Source organism: Gambusia affinis, linkage group LG02 (assembly GCF_019740435.1).
Source record: "Gambusia affinis linkage group LG02, SWU_Gaff_1.0, whole genome shotgun sequence".
NCBI classification, from domain to species: Eukaryota; Metazoa; Chordata; class Actinopteri; order Cyprinodontiformes; family Poeciliidae; genus Gambusia; species Gambusia affinis.
Window position 1 is genome coordinate 7,745,605 of NC_057869.1, and position 17,928 is coordinate 7,763,532.

At 38.3% G+C, this 17,928-nt stretch overlaps 1 protein-coding gene and 1 long non-coding RNA gene across 8 annotated transcripts in view; one reads left to right on the forward strand and one right to left on the reverse strand.

Annotated features, from left to right (window-relative positions):
- chd9 (chromodomain helicase DNA binding protein 9) overlaps nt 1-17,928 on the forward strand; it is an 86,977-nt gene that overhangs the window by 25,641 nt on the left and 43,408 nt on the right. For 6 of the 7 annotated variants that reach the window (XM_044102526.1, XM_044102535.1, XM_044102550.1 and 3 more), the window contains one exon: nt 11,029-11,441. In XM_044102526.1, coding sequence (XP_043958461.1) covers nt 11,029-11,441 — 413 coding nt within the window. Of the gene's footprint in view, nt 1-4,879; nt 7,578-11,028; nt 11,442-17,928 lie in introns of those variants that run through there. The other variant, XM_044102567.1, reaches the window with a different exon arrangement.
- Nucleotides 3,548-6,980, reverse strand: LOC122823198. The gene is made up of 2 exons (XR_006369303.1): nt 6,849-6,980; nt 3,548-4,039 (listed from the first exon to the last, which is right to left on the reverse strand). It is a non-coding gene; the product is annotated as an uncharacterized LOC122823198 (long non-coding RNA).

Below are 17,928 nucleotides of genomic sequence, written 5' to 3' on the forward strand. Positions count from 1 at the left end.
ACTCAAAAATCTTTGTGTTGGTAAAAGATATCACTATGTGCCAATTAAATCAGACTGAACGAGAAATCAGTTATCCCTAAATTAGCTCTGATTGATATGAATAATTATGAAAATCAGTTTTTTTAATCTTTTTATCTTATTACTTAAAATAATCAAAACAAAAATATTCCTAACAATCCTTGCTCTATAAACCTAATGTATTCACTTTAAAACACTATTCTGGGATCAGTAAAAATCTGATAAAGAAAAGGGATGTGCTTTGATGCATAAATGGGGATATTCTTGTGATTCTCTTTTTTTCTTTTTTTTTGTCAGATCAGAATTTAATGCCTTGATTAAAAAACCCTCTTTCTGATTTATGTGCAATATTCCTTGGGGGAATAAAAATCTAAAAGGCAGCCAGGAAACCTTATAGGGGTATTTCTTTATGTTTATGTACTAAGCTTGGTAAAATAGATCAGAAAATCTTCTTGTTCTTTTTGTATGGCAACAGGGTTAAATGTTGCATTTGTAAAAGCCTGTTGACTCAAATGAAGTGTTGTTATATTTACTGTTGCTGGACCAGTTGGTTAATAATTTTTTTAAGCAAGAAAAGAAAAACAATTGTTTAGTTCAAAATTGAGGCAGGTTTAATGGTTACAAAAGGTTCTCATGTGTTAGTTTTATTCTTGTTTATTGCAAATTTCACAGCCTGGCGAGTGGCGATATGCTTCAGCAGCTGTAACTAAGCCGTATTGTGCCTTCTGAAACAAGCAAAAAAGATGTCTGGTTTGAATTTTCCTGTCCACCTCTGACCTTTTGACCATGCAGCTGCACCACACAGGGTCCTGATTGTTTTGGCTTTAGACTGTACATTTAAAGCTAATTTTAAATTGGATAATATTGATGGGCATTGTGTAGGTAGGTGTGACAGAAAAGTGGTGTCAAGTTACTCTATTTATCACATTACATTACTCAGATCATTCCCTTCCATTCACATCTTTGCTTTGAGTTAATTATTAAGTTTGGTTGTTGTTGCTGCCAGCAAACGTCACAACATGGCAGCTGGTGGAAAGTAAATGAGAAACCTTCTCTCCCTCTTTGAAACCTCTGACCCTGCAGTAACAGCAGTCGGCTGTTGTGAATTGAATTTGCGTCGTGAGCGTGCTATCTTCCTGTCGCAGCACACAGCCGGACTACAGTAACCATGCTCCGTTATACTTTCAACATGCTCCCCTTAGGGCAGCATGCTCAGCCTAGCTAGTTTTACTCTTGACCCTGAACCAACGATCATTAATGCATGGCACTGCTTTTAATTGGTTGAGGAAGCATCACTGTGCATCATGTCTCCTTTCATTTATCAGCGCTGCAGCTGCTGCCAGAGCCTCTGCTCTGGCTTGCAAGCTGGCCTTTAGCAGTTGGACTAATTAACAAGGTTATTTGTTTGTTTTGTTTTTTTCCCTTGTACACCTAGACACCTTAATTGTCTAATAAATAGATCTGACTTTTGTTCTTGGATATTTCTTTTTCATGAACAGTAATTATTTTATTTGTGCGATAAACTTCACAGGTCAGGTATGCTCTAAGTGAACAGCACTGAAATGGAGATGTGAAAAAGGAAGCTTATAGTAAAAGTAAGTGTACGGTCAAAATGAACAGCTTTATCAGGGAACTGTTGATGCAAATGATAATAAGGCTGTAGAAGAGCCTTTTGCTGTTGATTTAGAATTTCTCAAATGTAAATGAATGACATCTGATCAATATGTCTTTGAGACAATATTCATACCCACTCTTGTGAAGTAGGAAGGCTGGCACTCATTTGTTGGCAGTGTCTGAATGTATTACAACTTCCTGTAAAGAGGAAAATGACTAAGCACTGAACCTCAGGGTTCAGGCTGCGGTTGATGTTAACCAGAATAAGATCTTCAATTATTAATTAGGTGAGTCGGAATTAAACCAAAATAACTTCTACATATCAATTAAGAAATTGGTGATACTTATTTACCTTGTGTTTTGATATTTTTGAAATGTAAGGTGTGTTCCATCTTACATATTCCAAGCATTTTGATTAAGTTTTAAACTTTTTTATTTTACATATTTTATATCAACTTTAATTCATTCAAAAGTTAGTCTTTATTTTTGTTTAAATATCATCAACACAAGTGGCTGGGATTAAATGTTTCCATTGATTGCATTAACATTATTAGAAATAATGAACGAGTTAAATCCGGTTCCGTCTTTCACTTTCAGCCCTTCAGCCCTTTCACTCCACAGGTTGAGGCATCACTGACTGATTTGGGGTTTGAAAGAAACAAAATTTTAAATTTATGTAGCTGTTCCAAACTTTTCCTGATTTTAAGATGGCTTTTACTCCATTAGAGTGTAACTAATGTGAAATATTAAATTAAATTATGATGTTATCTAGACCAGATTTCTTTCTTTCTTTTCTGTCCTGGACTCGGCTCACAAACACAGGGATCTTGGAAGTCTGTGCTGGCTAAATTAGTTTGTTATACTAGCACATTTCTACTTGTTTTATGCATTCTACATAAATTGTACAGCATAATTGTTATGAAAACTGTGGAAAATCTCAGCATTGGTTTTTATGACGCGAGGCTCTTTATTAAATTACCTGTTTGGTGTCGAGATTTAATTTATGTAAAAGACTTGATTCTATAACCCATAATAATCTCAAATTCTGGGAGAAAAAAATATTCCCAGGTTGCAGTTTTGAAAAGCTTCTTTTAATAAGTCTGTTTTGGCTTCAAATTAAATAATAAAACTAATAAAAATGCAGCATATTATATATACATAATCGGGTTTAAATAGTAAGGGTCACCCACAAAGCAATCAGACTTGGTCTTGAGTTAATTTAATGGCTTAAGTCACCCTCAGGAGGGTGATCCAGTTCTACGAGCAGCAATATCTGCCCTAAATAATGTTTGGTTTTTTTTCCTTACTACTGTGAAAGCAGTAATCTGAAGGAGCCATTTACCAAATCAAACATCCACCATTGGCTGCTGTCCATGATGGATCAAACAGCTTGTTCTCATTCAGCTAACCGTTGATGGTGCCCTGGATAACACTAGGTAACATCATATTCCTCTGCTGGATCATTTCTGTGTATGCCCCGAAGCACGGGTATGAACTTGCCATCTTGTCGGCTCCAGTCAGCACACTGCTCGCTTTCTGCTCTCATTTCCATAATGGTTAGTTAGTTATAGACCATTCTTCCCTGGGACAGAGGACCGTCTCACTAATACAGGCCATTTGATAGTAATAGTGTTTAGAGACAGACACCTGTATATTTGCAACAGCTCTACCTCTCTGGGCGGGAAGGCCTTTTTTTTTTTCATTTATAACCCACTTCCTTTCACCAGTGTTGTCTCTCCACTCCCCTTCTTCCTCCTTCCCTCCTCTTCCTCCCCACTCTGTCATCTGTCCTAAAAGGAAGCCCCTCCCTTCCAGAAAGTGCTGCCTGCCTCGTTTGCATATTAACTGTCTACTTGCCAGGGAGCTGTGGCTTCATGCCATTTGACCGTTGAAGCCTGTGAATGTTAGCTGTTACTCCATTTTCCAGATTTATTCTTCTTTTGGTAAAATCAGGAAGTATATACTGATATTTTCTGAATGAATGACACATGAGGACATAAAATCGACTTTTCAGTTCAGAAGGTTTTTCACCTCCTGCTCAGTCAGTTTCTTTGCTCATCAGATGTGACAGGAGGGAGAAACCACCGTGGGTTTTTCGAGCATGTTTATTTATTTGGACACAGGGATTTGTGAAGGGGCCTTTTATTGTTTGCATTTTACTGGGCATGCGTGCTTTTTCAACTCATCCCCAGGTACTGTACCGTTGGTGGGCATTATCTAACAGTTTGTTTAGCGGGAAGGAGGGGCTGTCCCGCTCAGCCTCCCAGCAAGCAGGCGGTCCGCTTTAAAGTCCAAACTTCAAGGCTGTGCTTTGGCAGGTTGATCCCAAGCCTGCTGCTGCCGGTGCCGCTGAAACTTGGAAAGAGCAGCCATTACTTTGCGCTCCAGGAAGCTGTCTCCGTCTCTGCTGGAGACACAGAGCAGAGAGATGTAAAACAACAAAAACCACAGAGAGGTACTGCGAGAGCCTCTACAATCATTCTTCTACCTACATGACCTCATCCCCACGTGAATACTTGTGTAATTTCAGAGCTAGTCCACACCATCCTGGTTGTTTAGAACCTACAGCCATATTGTGTTATTACCCACATATGGTCACCCACATATTTCACACTGCATCTCAGCAAACTCACAAGTAATAAGTGATACTGGGGGTTGGAATGGAACCATATTGGTGGAGATTACATAAGACGGCATAGTATATAGCATGCATAGCCTGTAAAGTTTGTGACTGGCAGTCAGGGTGCTCATATTTATTGAAATTCTCTGATTTCCTTCTGTTATTTTGCTCTTCAATTAATCTTTTTGAATCAGTTGCCCTGTAGTCAGTCTGACTGGCACAGAGATGAGTAACTAGGTGCTGTTTGTAAGAGAGGGCTAATGGTTTGAGTCATATGTTGTAAACAGTCATTCCACATCAAATCTGAATTTCGCATGCATAAATGCATGACTGCAACTATCTTGCACAAATTTTTAGATTACATCCAACAGCAGAGAGGTTTTTCGGACATGTTGTCTGAGTGAACCACGTCCTTTAGTGGAAAAGACACAGTGTTTAAAGTTATTTCTCTAAAAATGTATCAGCTCTGAGTAAATTTCCCTATGCCTGCTGTCATGTTGTGCATCCCCAATGTCATTTTGAGGGTATTTTATTTAGAAAGTTGTACCAGTTATGCATTGAAACTGTTAATTTTATTCATTTTCAGTCAGTTTATATCAACTACCCACAATCCCCTTTTCTTAGTAACATCAGTTAACCTTTATGACATATTTTCTCATTTTGTCACTTTAACAGCCAAGAATATTTGTTAGTAAAAACATTAGTTACAATGCAAATTGAAATGAAAATATTGACATTTCAGAAATGTCACCTATTAAGTATTTTAAACGAAAATATTACCTATTTTCTTGAAACTAATTAAACATACCATAGTTTATAAAAATCGGGCTGGGCCGTTGTGTCCTAAGGTATTTTTTAAAATATATTTGATTGTTTTTACACACAGATTCTGACAGTGACTTCAAAGTAGCAAAAGAGTTATATCTTTATCATCTTAGAAAATTATTCATTGGCCCATATCGTTGATCAATGCAGAGATTGCATCAATCAATGCAACAATGAAACTATTGCTCCATTATACATGGATAATGCTACAAATATTGCTCCATGTTTTTCACACTTCTCTTGTGTGTCTTAGACTTTCTGTTACGAATAACATTTGCACATGCTGCAGGTAGACTGTTAAATAGGCAGGCAAAAAAAACATCAAATATGTGACCAACAAGTATTGCATTATTAATAGTTATTACTAGATAATAATAATAACAATTTAGCACACATTGATCTTGTGATGACAGTATCTATCAATCAGACTGTATTGTACAGAGCAATGTTCATAGTTTATATTTGCAGGCAAGCCTAAATAGCATTATTTAAAATCAATTTGTATTTACTTGACCTTAACTCAATAAAAAAATTAGGTGGCCTAAAAAAGGGGGAAAAAAATAGTAATTATGTTGTACTTGTTGATTATTTACTGTTAAATGCAAAGTTTATTTGAAAATGACTACACTTAAAAAAAAGTTAAGTTTAAAAGATTTAAATTTCAAGTTTAGTACTTTCAATTTCCTGACAGTACATGACTCGGGACTTGAATGTCTTGACTTGGGACTTGTCTTAAGTTGAACGGATTTACTCATATTTGTGACTTGCAAAACACTGACCTTAGTCCCATCTCTGAAAATTTTAGTACAATTTTAACATTGTTGAAAAACATAGTTTGTAATTTACAAAGCAAGATAATGGGATGAGGGGAATTGAATTGTCTCCCAAATATGACACAAATCATTCATTGTTTCTCTCTTGTAGCCCATTGTGTCATGAACTGGATGCACCTCTAGTTATATGCATTAGTGACTGAGAACTGACCTAGTAGTGCTGAGTGCTGTACCTGGCTTCAGGCCAGTCGCGTGTCTGAAAAATTCCCAGTACCATGTGCGAGCTGATGCACATGGCCGCTGGATTGTGGTGTCAGGACTTTCCTTAAAGGTGTTTTCATTCTCTCAGATTTTATTCTGGCGTTCAGCTTTTGTCAGGAAATGCCTGTTTAGTACTTTTCTTACCTTCCTGTCTTCACACTCTTCCTCAGCACTGTTGCATAATGGCCCAACTTTGACCTTGTTTAAGTGCTGGTGTTGATTTGAAATCAATTTTAACATTTGGGAACTGGTTTATCTGCGTGTTTTGGCAATCTGTAAATAAATCGGCACATAGAAGCCGATGCAAGGACTCAAAAAAAGGAAGCACTCATTCTGCAAATCTACAACATGGGAGATATCCAGTACTTTGGGGGTTAAGTTGAGAAAGTTAATGTAATAACTGCTAGCACCATCTGCTGGCCTACTTCCTCACAAAGAGAGAGAGAAAGAGAGAGAGGGGGTGAGTGAGCGAGAGAAAAACGAGTCTGGGTTTTAACGACATCTCTAATATTCATGCTGATGCATTTTGCTTCTTTGTGCTTTCATTTTCCACTGCTGCGGCTGCCTGAGTCGCAAGCTCGCCACACACCCCAGCCAGGCGGATAGAAGGGCAACAAGCTAGGACCAGGAAAGGGATAAGTATAGGGAGGGGAAAGAGAAGGGAAAACCAACCAAACCAAACAACCGAGAAAGGTCAAACAAAGCCTTTTCTGTAAGCAACAAGAGGAGAAACCTACCTTTATCTGTCTGCTGAAGAAGACGAGGAGAGACGTAATAAGGGAGACGACAGAGCAGAAACGGCGTAAAGAAGGAGAATTAAGAGGACCAGAGAGGCACCGAGAGCACACTCACGAGAGGCAGGAGGAAAAGGGGACTCAATGTGGGGGGGAGGAGAGAGGAGGCAGGGTAAGGCAACTCTGACACACACGCGCAGAGAGAGAGAGTAAGGCTGAAGCCGGACGACGGCGAAGCAGCACGCAGCAGCAGAATGAGAGCTTCCTGGACTGCCACGCACCTCCTCTACCGCCAACAGCGCTGCTCCCTCATCACCCTGTGAAGAAACGAAAGAGGGAGGAAGAGAGAGAGAGCTCCCCATGCGCTCCTCTTGAGCCCTGCCCGCTGGGGGAGGAGGCGACGGAACGGTTCCAGCACCGCTCTCACTCTCGCCCGAGGAGACAAGCTGACCGGGAAAGGAGGAGGAGGAGGGAGGAGGGGAGGAAAACCAGGAACAAGCAAGTGAGGGAAGGGAGGGGAGGGGGGACACCAGCTCAAGGAAGAGTGACAGAAACCGGACTGTGGAAAAAAAAAAAAAGAGAGGAGTGTTTGGAAGAGAAGGAGTGAGTGAGCAACAGAGAGAGCAGGAACACGGTGAAAGGGCAAGGCTTTTGTTAGCCGGTTGGAGAGGGGGAGCAAAGAGGAAGAAAAAAAAACTCACCATGTCTACAGTGAAGAGGCCAAGAGGAAGGGTAAGTGAGCTGCTCTCAGAGCTGGGAGGGAGGAGGAACGAGGGTGGGGGGGTGAGAGGAGGAGGAGGAGGGGCCGGCAGCAACTGAACAACCTCCTCTGCTACTGGCTCATGCTGCACTGCCGCCATCTTGAACTCATTGCTGAATTTTTTAATTTTTTATTTTTTTCCCCCGTGTTCCGCTTTACTCTCATTCTTTCTACTGCGTGTGGCATAATGAAGACGCGGCGGATTCATCTAATTTCCCCCAGCCGCTCTCGGCCTTTCATGTCACACATCACTTTGTCATTCTCCTGTTGATCTGCGCCTACAGCTGTCCTGCTCTGTAGTTTCAGTGCACCGTGTGGTGTGTGTTTGCCCTCCACGAGTTCAGCCCGTCAGTCACCAGAGAGCCCGCTCCATGTGGAAATGAGGGGTGGGCATGGAGGAAAAGGTGTCCAACCTAAATGGAGCTTACTCTACCTTTTCGTGGGCTCTGTCGGACCCCGCCGTTTTTCACGGGACTGCGTGCTGTGAGAGAGATTGAAATCACTGCAGTGCTGGCAGGCTGTAATTTCAGTTATTTATAGATGTATTACACAGCTGCAGCGCTCTCAGTTTTGGTGCATTTTATCTTTTCTCTCTCCCTCTCTTTAGCTTCGCTGATAGAAGCTTGTTTTGTATTATTTTTTTTTGCCCTTCCTTCTTCATGTGTGTTCATGTTGTTTTCTTATGCATTACTTTCAACTCCTCCCTCTCTTTTTTTTAACCATTAACTTGAATGGGAACATTCCAGCTTGATCCAGGAAATTTCTTCCTAATAACCTCAGCAGAGAAGCACACGTGAAAATCATAATGCAGCTCTTGTATGTGTTTTTTTTCTCCCCTCCTCTACTTTCTTCCAGAAGAATTGCTAATCATTCATTCCCTCCCCCCACTTTGGTATTGAGGTTTAAGCTAATTCTCTTTTATTTTGCTAGCAGTGTGGAGAGGGGGAGAAAAAAGCATCTAGGCGCGCCTGGGCCATGTAGCCATACGCAACACATTTTTAGATTAGGTCATCCATTTATGAGTTCTCTTTTTCGCTGGGCTGACAGCCCACAACGAGGCATAACTGCAGTAACTGCATCCATTATTCACATATTATCATGTATCACAGAGGCTGGATTATTTATGTCTGCATGGCACAGTGTAACCTGCTACAACAAGCATGTGATTATGTCAACGACTAAGTCGAAGAATAACATTTACATTTACATTACTTTTCATGTCAACTGGTGTCCACCTGATCTGAAAAGATTCTCCACAGGAACGTTGATCTTTCCCTCCTGCTACATTTCCACTAGTTTGAGTTAGATGGGGTGTGTGAGAGTTGAAGTGAGTAACGGGCAGAGTGAGACTGGTCCACCCCCCACCTACAGCATCAGAGAAAGAGGCTCCGCTGTCTGACACAGCCTACAATAGGTCTCTGCTTTCTTAATAACAATCTTACTTTCAGAGATCATATTCTCATACCTAGTTATGCTATTATACCATATTTGGTGACAAACTAACTTTACAATATGTACCTTCTTTTTATTAAAAAAAATAAACAAAAACACAAACAAACCCTTTCATTTGCTTTAAGTGTGTAGGACTGAGTTCAATTTCCTGGTCTTCCTCATAAACCCCTGGGATTTTGAGTCTCCTCTTGGTCCTTAAGTCATGATGTGTGCTTGTTAAAACGTCTTACTGCAATATATAAAGGAATGTAACTGTTTACTGTGAATGTATTCATATGAAGGGTAGCAGATTAATGCTGCCGACTGCTCTGGGTTACGTTTCCCCTTGGAATCAACTTTTTATACCCCCAAGGGCAATTATCTTCCCTTTCTCATACCAACATTCAGACCTTTTCATATCTATACACTGGTTCAGTTCTCATGGTAGCTAAGTATTTTTAGATAAATTAGAGAGATGAATTACTTTAAAAGTAAAATTATTTAAAAAACTGTAGTAACTATTTGATAAATATTTAATGTGCTTTTACTCTTTGAAGTTCAGTTTGGCCAGCTGACTGAGAGATTACATCTGATCAAATAGCAATGAAAACTTTCCTGCTAAAAGGTATTTCTTTTTGTTAAATGATCACTCTTCCTTAAATTAAACCTAATTAAATTATAGAAAAACACTTTAGATCTTCGAAAGGTGAAAACTATCCAAAGAATCAGGTTTAATAGAGCCAAAAATACAAACGTACGAAATAGCAAAGAGGCCAAATGAGCATAAAACAAAACATTTCCTAATTGCTCTTGTCCAGGATTCTTTGAAAATTACTGTTCACTTTTGTTTTCATCTCTTGACTCCTTGAAAAATTTGGCAGATTGTGGTAACTCGAATGTAGCGCTGCAATACTGTTGAGTTTCTTTTCTAATGACGTTGCTGAGGTTTTTAGCAAGGCTCAGGGACATCACCACTGCAAACCCCTTAGTTCTAGAAGTTGAACGTTCTCTGGTTCAAAACTGGAATTACAAAACAATTTGTAACAATATGATGTTAAATAAAATTTCTTAAACTTATTAAAGAAAATTAACAATAATGGTACGCATAAAAGATAAAAATACGGGCGTGCTGTGGTGGCGTAGGGGATAGCATGACCCACACGGCCGTTGCGGGTTTGATTCTCAGACCCGTCGACATTTACCGCATATTTTATCCCTTTTTATTCCACCTTTCCTGTCATACTACTTTCAAATAAGGGACACTAGAGCCCACAAAACACCCCCCAGAGGGAAAAAGAAAAGATAAAAATACATCAAACTAGGTTGATGGTGTCCAAATTCAGTCAATAAGGGCCCGGTGTACTGCCTGTTTTTAGATGCATCTCTGCTCCAACTCTGTTGATTCGAATGGCAGAATGACCTTCACAGCAGGTCTTCTAATTCCCAAGAGACCTTGTATCGATCCAGTTATATAAATAAGCTGAACCCGGATAACATTTAAAAAAACCACACTGAACTGGACACTGTTCACGCAAAAAGCCTTTGTTGGGCCTGATTGGTCTACCAGAAACTTTCTCCTTGATTATTAAAAACAGTTATGCTACTGCTATTGCCATTTTTAACTTTTTCTGTTTTGGACTTTTGGTGCCATCTCTGGAATTGCACTTTGTATGAAACCATGGCCAGGTTGGAAACCACAATAGGGTCGATTTGTACCTGCTTTGAAAATACACAATTAAAAGTAATTCTGTACAATTTGCTGTAAGGAAATCTGATTTTCTAACTACAATAAGCAATTTTGGTCAGCAGAAAGTCACCTAGAGGAAATTTTATTTTATTCAGGGGTCCTGGTGCCGTGGTATCTCTAATATTGCTTTGGATAATCAAGGAAGTGGTATTTATATCATGTCTGTCTTATTTATGAAATGTGTTTGAGAAAAGTATGGTAATTTTTAATAATAAATTTCTACCACTGTTCTTCTCTCCTCTTAGCCTCGAAAAAACCCCAATGGTCCCAGTAGCCAGGTGCGGGTCCTCAGTCCCCCTGTGAAGAGCAGCTCTTCCTCCTCCTCTTCCTCTTCTTCTTCGTCTTCATCCTCATCCAGCTCCTCATCGGAGAAGAGGGTGCCACGGAGGACACACCATCAGATGGAGTCAAATCTGCATGAGAAGCAAGAGAAGGCCAATAGGATAATATCAGAAGCTATCGCCAAGGCCCGACAGCGAGGAGAGAAGAACATCCCACGAGTTATGAGCCCGGAGAGCTTCCCCAGCTCTTCTTCTCAGTACAAGAGCCACCGTGAGCGCGAGCACAAGGGAAACGGGAAGGCCCGGACCAAAGAGAAATCCTCCAGGAAGGCTTGCATTGTACCCTCCTCAAAGTCCAAGCAAAAGACCAAGATCGGGTATGTAAATGGCTTTCGTTCTTTTATTTAACCGCCAAAACGCACAGCGTATGAAAGAATAACGCACTAAGTAGACCTTTGATCATTATTTTGTTGATTTAATTCCTGCCTGAATCGCCGCAGCAATACATAAGCTCAAATTAGCATGTGACACATGCCTCTGGTCGGTTGCTTGATTCTGCTGTGCTCCAGCCCGCCAGTATAGAGCTGCAATCATTCTATGTTTGTAATAATAATAAATCATTTATAGCCATCATTTGCTCCATTGATGAATTATTTATTACACAGTACAGCACAGAGTTGACAAGGATAGTTATATGATGGTAAGGAGAAATGTTACTTTTAAATCTATTGAACACAAATATTCTGCCAGGTAGCAGCAATGGATGTAGTCTTTGTACAGTTTCTACCTATGGCTACCAAGATGGGAGCTCAAAGTTCAACTTTTACTACATGCCATAACAATAAACCAGGTTTAATCAACACAGACATGGGAGGACCAAACAAAGGCTGCATTTACATGTGAGATACTGCTGCTTCAGACGTTAAGGGAAGAAGTCCTGATGTATAGATATCGTAATCCACCTACCATCCCCCAATGCTTAACTGCTATATGCAAGTGTGGAGCTATAAGCCACACCCCACACAAGCTATTAAAATATCAGTTGGTGCAGATGTGAATGCAGAGGCATGAAGACAAAGGAGCAGACTAATGTTTAAATGCAGTAATTTCAGACTGAACTGAATCTGGGGAGAAGGGAGCAGTAATTTATTAGAGCACTGAAATGAGCAATATTTATTTTTTTACCTGTTGTGGCAGACTGACAGCGGTCAACACTTCAACCAGCAGCTGGGCTGGTTAATAATTAGATGAGCGTGGCAGAGGAGGAGAGGTGTTGAACATGATAGATTTCATTTGTTGTGGGTGTGTTAGCATGTGATGATAAAGAGAGACCAATTTCAGATCACTGAGTTTTATAAAGGTATTTCAGATTTTTCTATAAGCAATAAAAAATAACAAAATGAAAAATGGTTATCTACATAAATTGCCCCAATTAGGTGGAATTATGATTATAACACTTTGTCTCTGTGGATTATTAAAAATATAGTTCAAGTGAGCTGCATCACAAGATTTTACCTTTTTGTTTCTGAAGATCCATTTTCTTAAATAACTTTCTAATTTACTATTAAAGAAAGAAAATGTTAAAGATTTAGAGTTTGGTTCCTAAGTTATTAATTTATTTATTCACTGTAATATTTCTAAAGAAAATTAAATTGTAAAGAGAATAAATAAAACCAGTTTGCTTGGATACATTTAGCTTCTGGTTGTTTGTTGAAGTCTAATTCTTTTTCAAAAGTAGCAGCCTAAAATTAACATGTGAAACACCGCCATAAATAGGCTTTTGTAGACTGTGCCTAAGCCTTTTCTGCTACCTTTAAATTTACTTTTCACTTTATTATTTCTACATAAAATAGCCAAGTTTGTCTTTTTCACTCTTCTGGGGCATATGCTGATCAAAAGAAAGATCACTATTTTTCTGAGGTTATCCCCATTCTTGTCCAGAATACACTCAAATAAAATCAGTCACTGGCATTCTTCTTGGTGCACCTCCAGAGCAAACATAAAATAGAGCTGTCTGATTAAATGTTAGAGCTGAAACTTTGAGTAGATTGTGTCATCACTCATGTTGATGCAATCTTAAAATTGTTTAGAGTTCAAATCAGTTCCAGTGTTGCAGCTGGTGAACAGAAAGACGGTTCATCATCCCTTAGCAAGTGAAGTTTTTCTAATTATTTTAAGGACCTTTTTATATTCAATTCAGAGAACAGAATGCTTCATTATTACTACTGAGTGCATGTTTTTATATCTCCTAAATAACTTGATAAACTATTATGAAGTGTAAAGATATTTCACTTTAGATTTGGGCTGCGCATCATGGCAAAGTTTTTATTGCATAATGTTTGCAGTGAACTGCTTGGACAGCAGTAGATATTTGCTAAATAAGTCATTAGTCTGCTAGTTATATATTTGGTAATGCTTGTTCTTTAATGCAGCAGTCATTAAGAAAGTTGTTTCAAATGTTTAGTTGTTTCAACAGCAAACAGAAATGGATTCAATATTTTCAATAACAAAATTTTGTCAAAACGGAAATTATGCATTTTTTTTTCTAGTAGTTGCATATTTACCAATTATCTGAGAATCTAAAGCAGAAAAAATAAACACAGGTTTAAGTATTTGTTTACTTTCACTAGTCACATTGTTATGGTAATAACCGCCAACATGTTCACATCTCGCATTTCCCTAATTTTGTGCAGCCTCTTTAGGCGTTCCAATATGTGTCCAATTAATAGTAAGATTATAGCCAGATCAACAGTCTTTATTAAAATCCTGCACTTGGTGACCTTAAAACTTATTTTACTTATTTATTTTGTAGAAGAAAGCTTAGAATCACAGCACAGGAAATAGACTTTCAGTTTGGGGTATTTAATATAAACACGAGATGCAATATGTGATTTAAGCTCCTTGCAATCTTGCACATTCCTTAAAAATAGTTTTAAAAGATTGTTCTTGAATTTAGTAAAACTTCAGACTCTACAGGAGTGTTTCAAACCAGTTCTTGCTGGAATAGTCATGGATTGTACCTGTATTAGCCGAGCAGCCAACTAGGAGAGACTTTTTGACATTTCTTTGGCACATGGTTTGTTCATTTTCTTACTACCTTCTTTTGTGTGTTTTTTATTTTTTTTATTTTTTACATGACAGTGATCTTTAACTGTCTGTGTATTACTAGAGACTTGTGGGAATGTGTGACTGCTTCATGTAAGGTGTGAAGATTCCTAGCCTGAAAGATTCCATGCTTGTAGAGCTTTTGCTTTTCTAATAATCAGAAAAAGGATACTTCATGGCTTATATTGGAGGAAAGATGTTAATTAGTCTTAAGCTCTCTATGAGGAACACAAGTTCGACTTAAAAAAAAAAATTAATATGAATCGTGAAAAAAAAAGTCTGATGTGAGAAGCAAACATTTCTTAATTTGCTGCAAGAAAGGTTCATTTTCATTCAGGTGGGCTACATGTTCCTACCATGAAAGGTAAAAACAAGAACAATCACAGTTTTGTGATGCTGCAAAGCAAACATTGAAACATCAATGCAAACACCACCACATTTGTCTTAAAGCCATATAATTATTCTTTTCATGATTCAAATTTCAACTCTGGCTTTTATGATTAACTCATAAGTAAACAGTGAAGTTTCAGCTCGATGACTTTAACTAAAGTATATTTGTTAAAAGGGGTGTGTGACTACCTGTAGACTTTAGAATGACAGGAGGAAAATTTCTTACCCAGCAGTACACTCCAGCTGTAATACAACACTGCTCGGGTGTATCTTTTGTTGCAACAGTGTTAGCATGGCATCTGCTGCAATAAATTTTTAAAGTTAACCTTTGCATTGAATAATAAACTCTAACGTCTGCTTTCTGTATACACAATGCGTTAGATATAATTAGTTCATGGCCATGGGGATCGTATAATGTTTCAAAATCTCTTTTGGACTTTGTCTCTTTGCAACTGGGCCTAAATCATCTATATGGGTCATTTTCTCACTTGGATATTGAGAGTTGATGAAGCAAGGTTGTACTTTTGTTCCCTACTATTTGTTTGTCATATTTAAATGACTGGGGCAACATGCATTTGTATGTGTGAGTCACTACCATTCTGCATGTCAGTACTTAATTCGGAAGAGGGTTTTAAGGCATTTTTTAAGGCAAAGCAAGACATGGTGAACAATTTATTACAGGTTCACAACCATTTACCGGTAGAATCTCCTCATAAAATATTTTTCCTGGGAGCAGAGGTACTAACCTACTTCTACAGTCATCACTTTAGCCTATGTCTGAAGGAATGTGCTAGACAGCACACGGAAAACCTGAGGTGTATGTGTGTATTGTGTTCACTGTGTGCTCAGACTTCCATTGCATCATCTGACAGTTGTTTAAGCAGGGAATGGAGCCTGAGATAAGACTATTACCCTAATTGTCTGTGTGCTCAACTGTCTTTTTCTCTGAGACCACCATACAGTTTGCTTTGTTTCCACTAGAATTAATTCTTTTTAATTTCCCGCAAGTGCCTTCTGATTGTTTAGCTTGTTTGCTCTACCAAGGCTTCAGAAAGGGGAAAAAGAATTTGTATCATCGTGGAAACTCTGCCTGACTGATAACTAAAGTAAATAAAAGGAGCAGATTAGAAGAATGCACTAACAAACTGTTATAACTATGTTAAAATTATTAATATAAGTTATTTTTATATTTATACTCTGGCAAAGTAAATGTATTTGAGCATTATTAAAGCCCACTAACATGGAGGTTATTGACATATCAAGTGGCATGTTATTTTACTGTAGCTTGAAGTGATGTTGCTATCAGCTTTAATAAGAGATGCTGAATTTATTGTGAGTCCTAATCAGTGCAAAGATGTCACCAAGCTGTCACAAGAAAGAAATTGCATCAGAATACTTTTGGAAAAACCTAAATGCTCAAACTCTGATGCAGATTTGTGGGCTTTTTTGGAATTAATGTAAATCTTCCAATGTTTCTTGCAAAATCTTTCTCTGAACAGTGTGGCTGACCTTGCAAAAAATCATTAAATCAAAATTTTCTCAGACCATATGATATCATTATTATCATCTATGTGATTAACACAGTTATCTTTACCAGTATTACTAAGATCATTCTGAGTGATTAAAGAAGAAATGTAGAGCTCGTCTTAATTCTGAGCTCTCAGAACACCGTATACGTTTTTACATTCAGCATTTTAATGGCGGATGCTAAAAACTCAGATAAAACACAACAATTTCCATTCAGTTTTACTGTTTTATACTGAAAGTCTTGGTCTCTCTTGCCCTCTCACTGCCTCGATGAGCCGTAGACATATCTAAGGGTGTTTCAAACAAAATGCTCTTAACTTTCAAATTGCATGTCTTTCTTTTTTAAGCACCTTTCTAAAACCAAAAAGAGCAAACGTAGCGTTGTCTTCATTCAGTAAAAGCTTCTAAACCGAAGGGCCACCACAATTTGATGTTTATGAGTAGTTCTTTCACTGATTGAAAAAAAACTATTGGATTTTTGAGCTTCTAAATAGTCACCAATGAGGCTGAAATTGCCAGATTATGGTTAACCTAATTTCTTTGTTTTATTGTAAAACGCAATAAAACACTCTTCATTTGAATTGCCATGTTTTCTTTGGGACCAAGCAGCATTTTTTGTTTGATAGCTTCACTGCTGGTAACTCTGCATGTCTAGTTTTGCAATAAACCATTGAGATTGACTATTATTGCTAAGAGATAAACACTGTCTTTAGTCTAAATAAACAGACAAGAACAAACTGATGTAAAAGTAACCCCATTGTGAAAGTTTTATTGCAACTATTAAGTTCTTTTGATCTGGTAGTCTGCTTGGGTTTGAGCCCCACATTGAGTAGCGCCTAGCTTTACTCTTCAGCTTCAGAAGACTAAAGACAGAAACACCTATCAAAAATATCAAGAACACCTTCAGAGAACCACAGTTCGAAACGATTTAACAAATCCTTCAAGATGTAATGCATCTGTGTAGGTGTAATTTCTGTGTCGTGCCTTAAAAGCCAGTTATTTATGCAGTCGCTGTCGTATAGCAAATTATATCAGGTGTGAAGTACTTTCCAGATCTGACTTGTGTTGAGCTTTGGCAGCAGTTTGAAATTGGAGCTAAACTGTATCTGATGTTGTTACTGACTTCTCCAGTTCTGGCTAAGTTTAATTGGTCTTTCATGTCACATAAGTCTTTTGCGCAAGGATTGTTTTCACTGGAAGGTGAGCTTGTTCAGATTGTATAGATATACATTTTCTTTAGTTATTTGGACATGTGATATTGCAACTTTTGTTTAAACAATTTCTGTTTTTAATGACTGAAACTGGAGCATAAACAATGTCGAATATTATTGTCAGTTTGTTTTTCCTAAAAGAACTAACTGACGAGCATTACAAAAATACTATAAAATTATACATGGGATTTGTGTATTTTATTGAGGTAATGTTTATGAGCTAAAAATATGAAGCATCATAATCTATCCTTGAGGGATTAATTTTTTTTTCTTTTATGGGTCAGGCTTGACCGATCACCGGTCTCTGAGGGCTAAAATTAGCTTTTCTACGCAGCCTACCTGCTGAAAAGTACCCTCATAATCATCCGTTGAAAGCACTATGCCACTCATCTCCTTTTTGTTTCTCTCTCCCCGTATCCTCTTCAGGTTTTCTTTTTTCCCCCTTAAAATAAATGCAGTTCTTCAAGCTCGCTCGAAGCAGTGCACCCAGTGTGTTTCCTGTGAGCAGGCATGTTCATGAAATGCTTACATTACAAAGCAGCAGGGTAGCAGGAAAATATCAAACAAAATGGAGCTTGTGAGATCAATTACATGATAGAAAATGGAGGTTTAAGTCTAGTGTATATGCGAC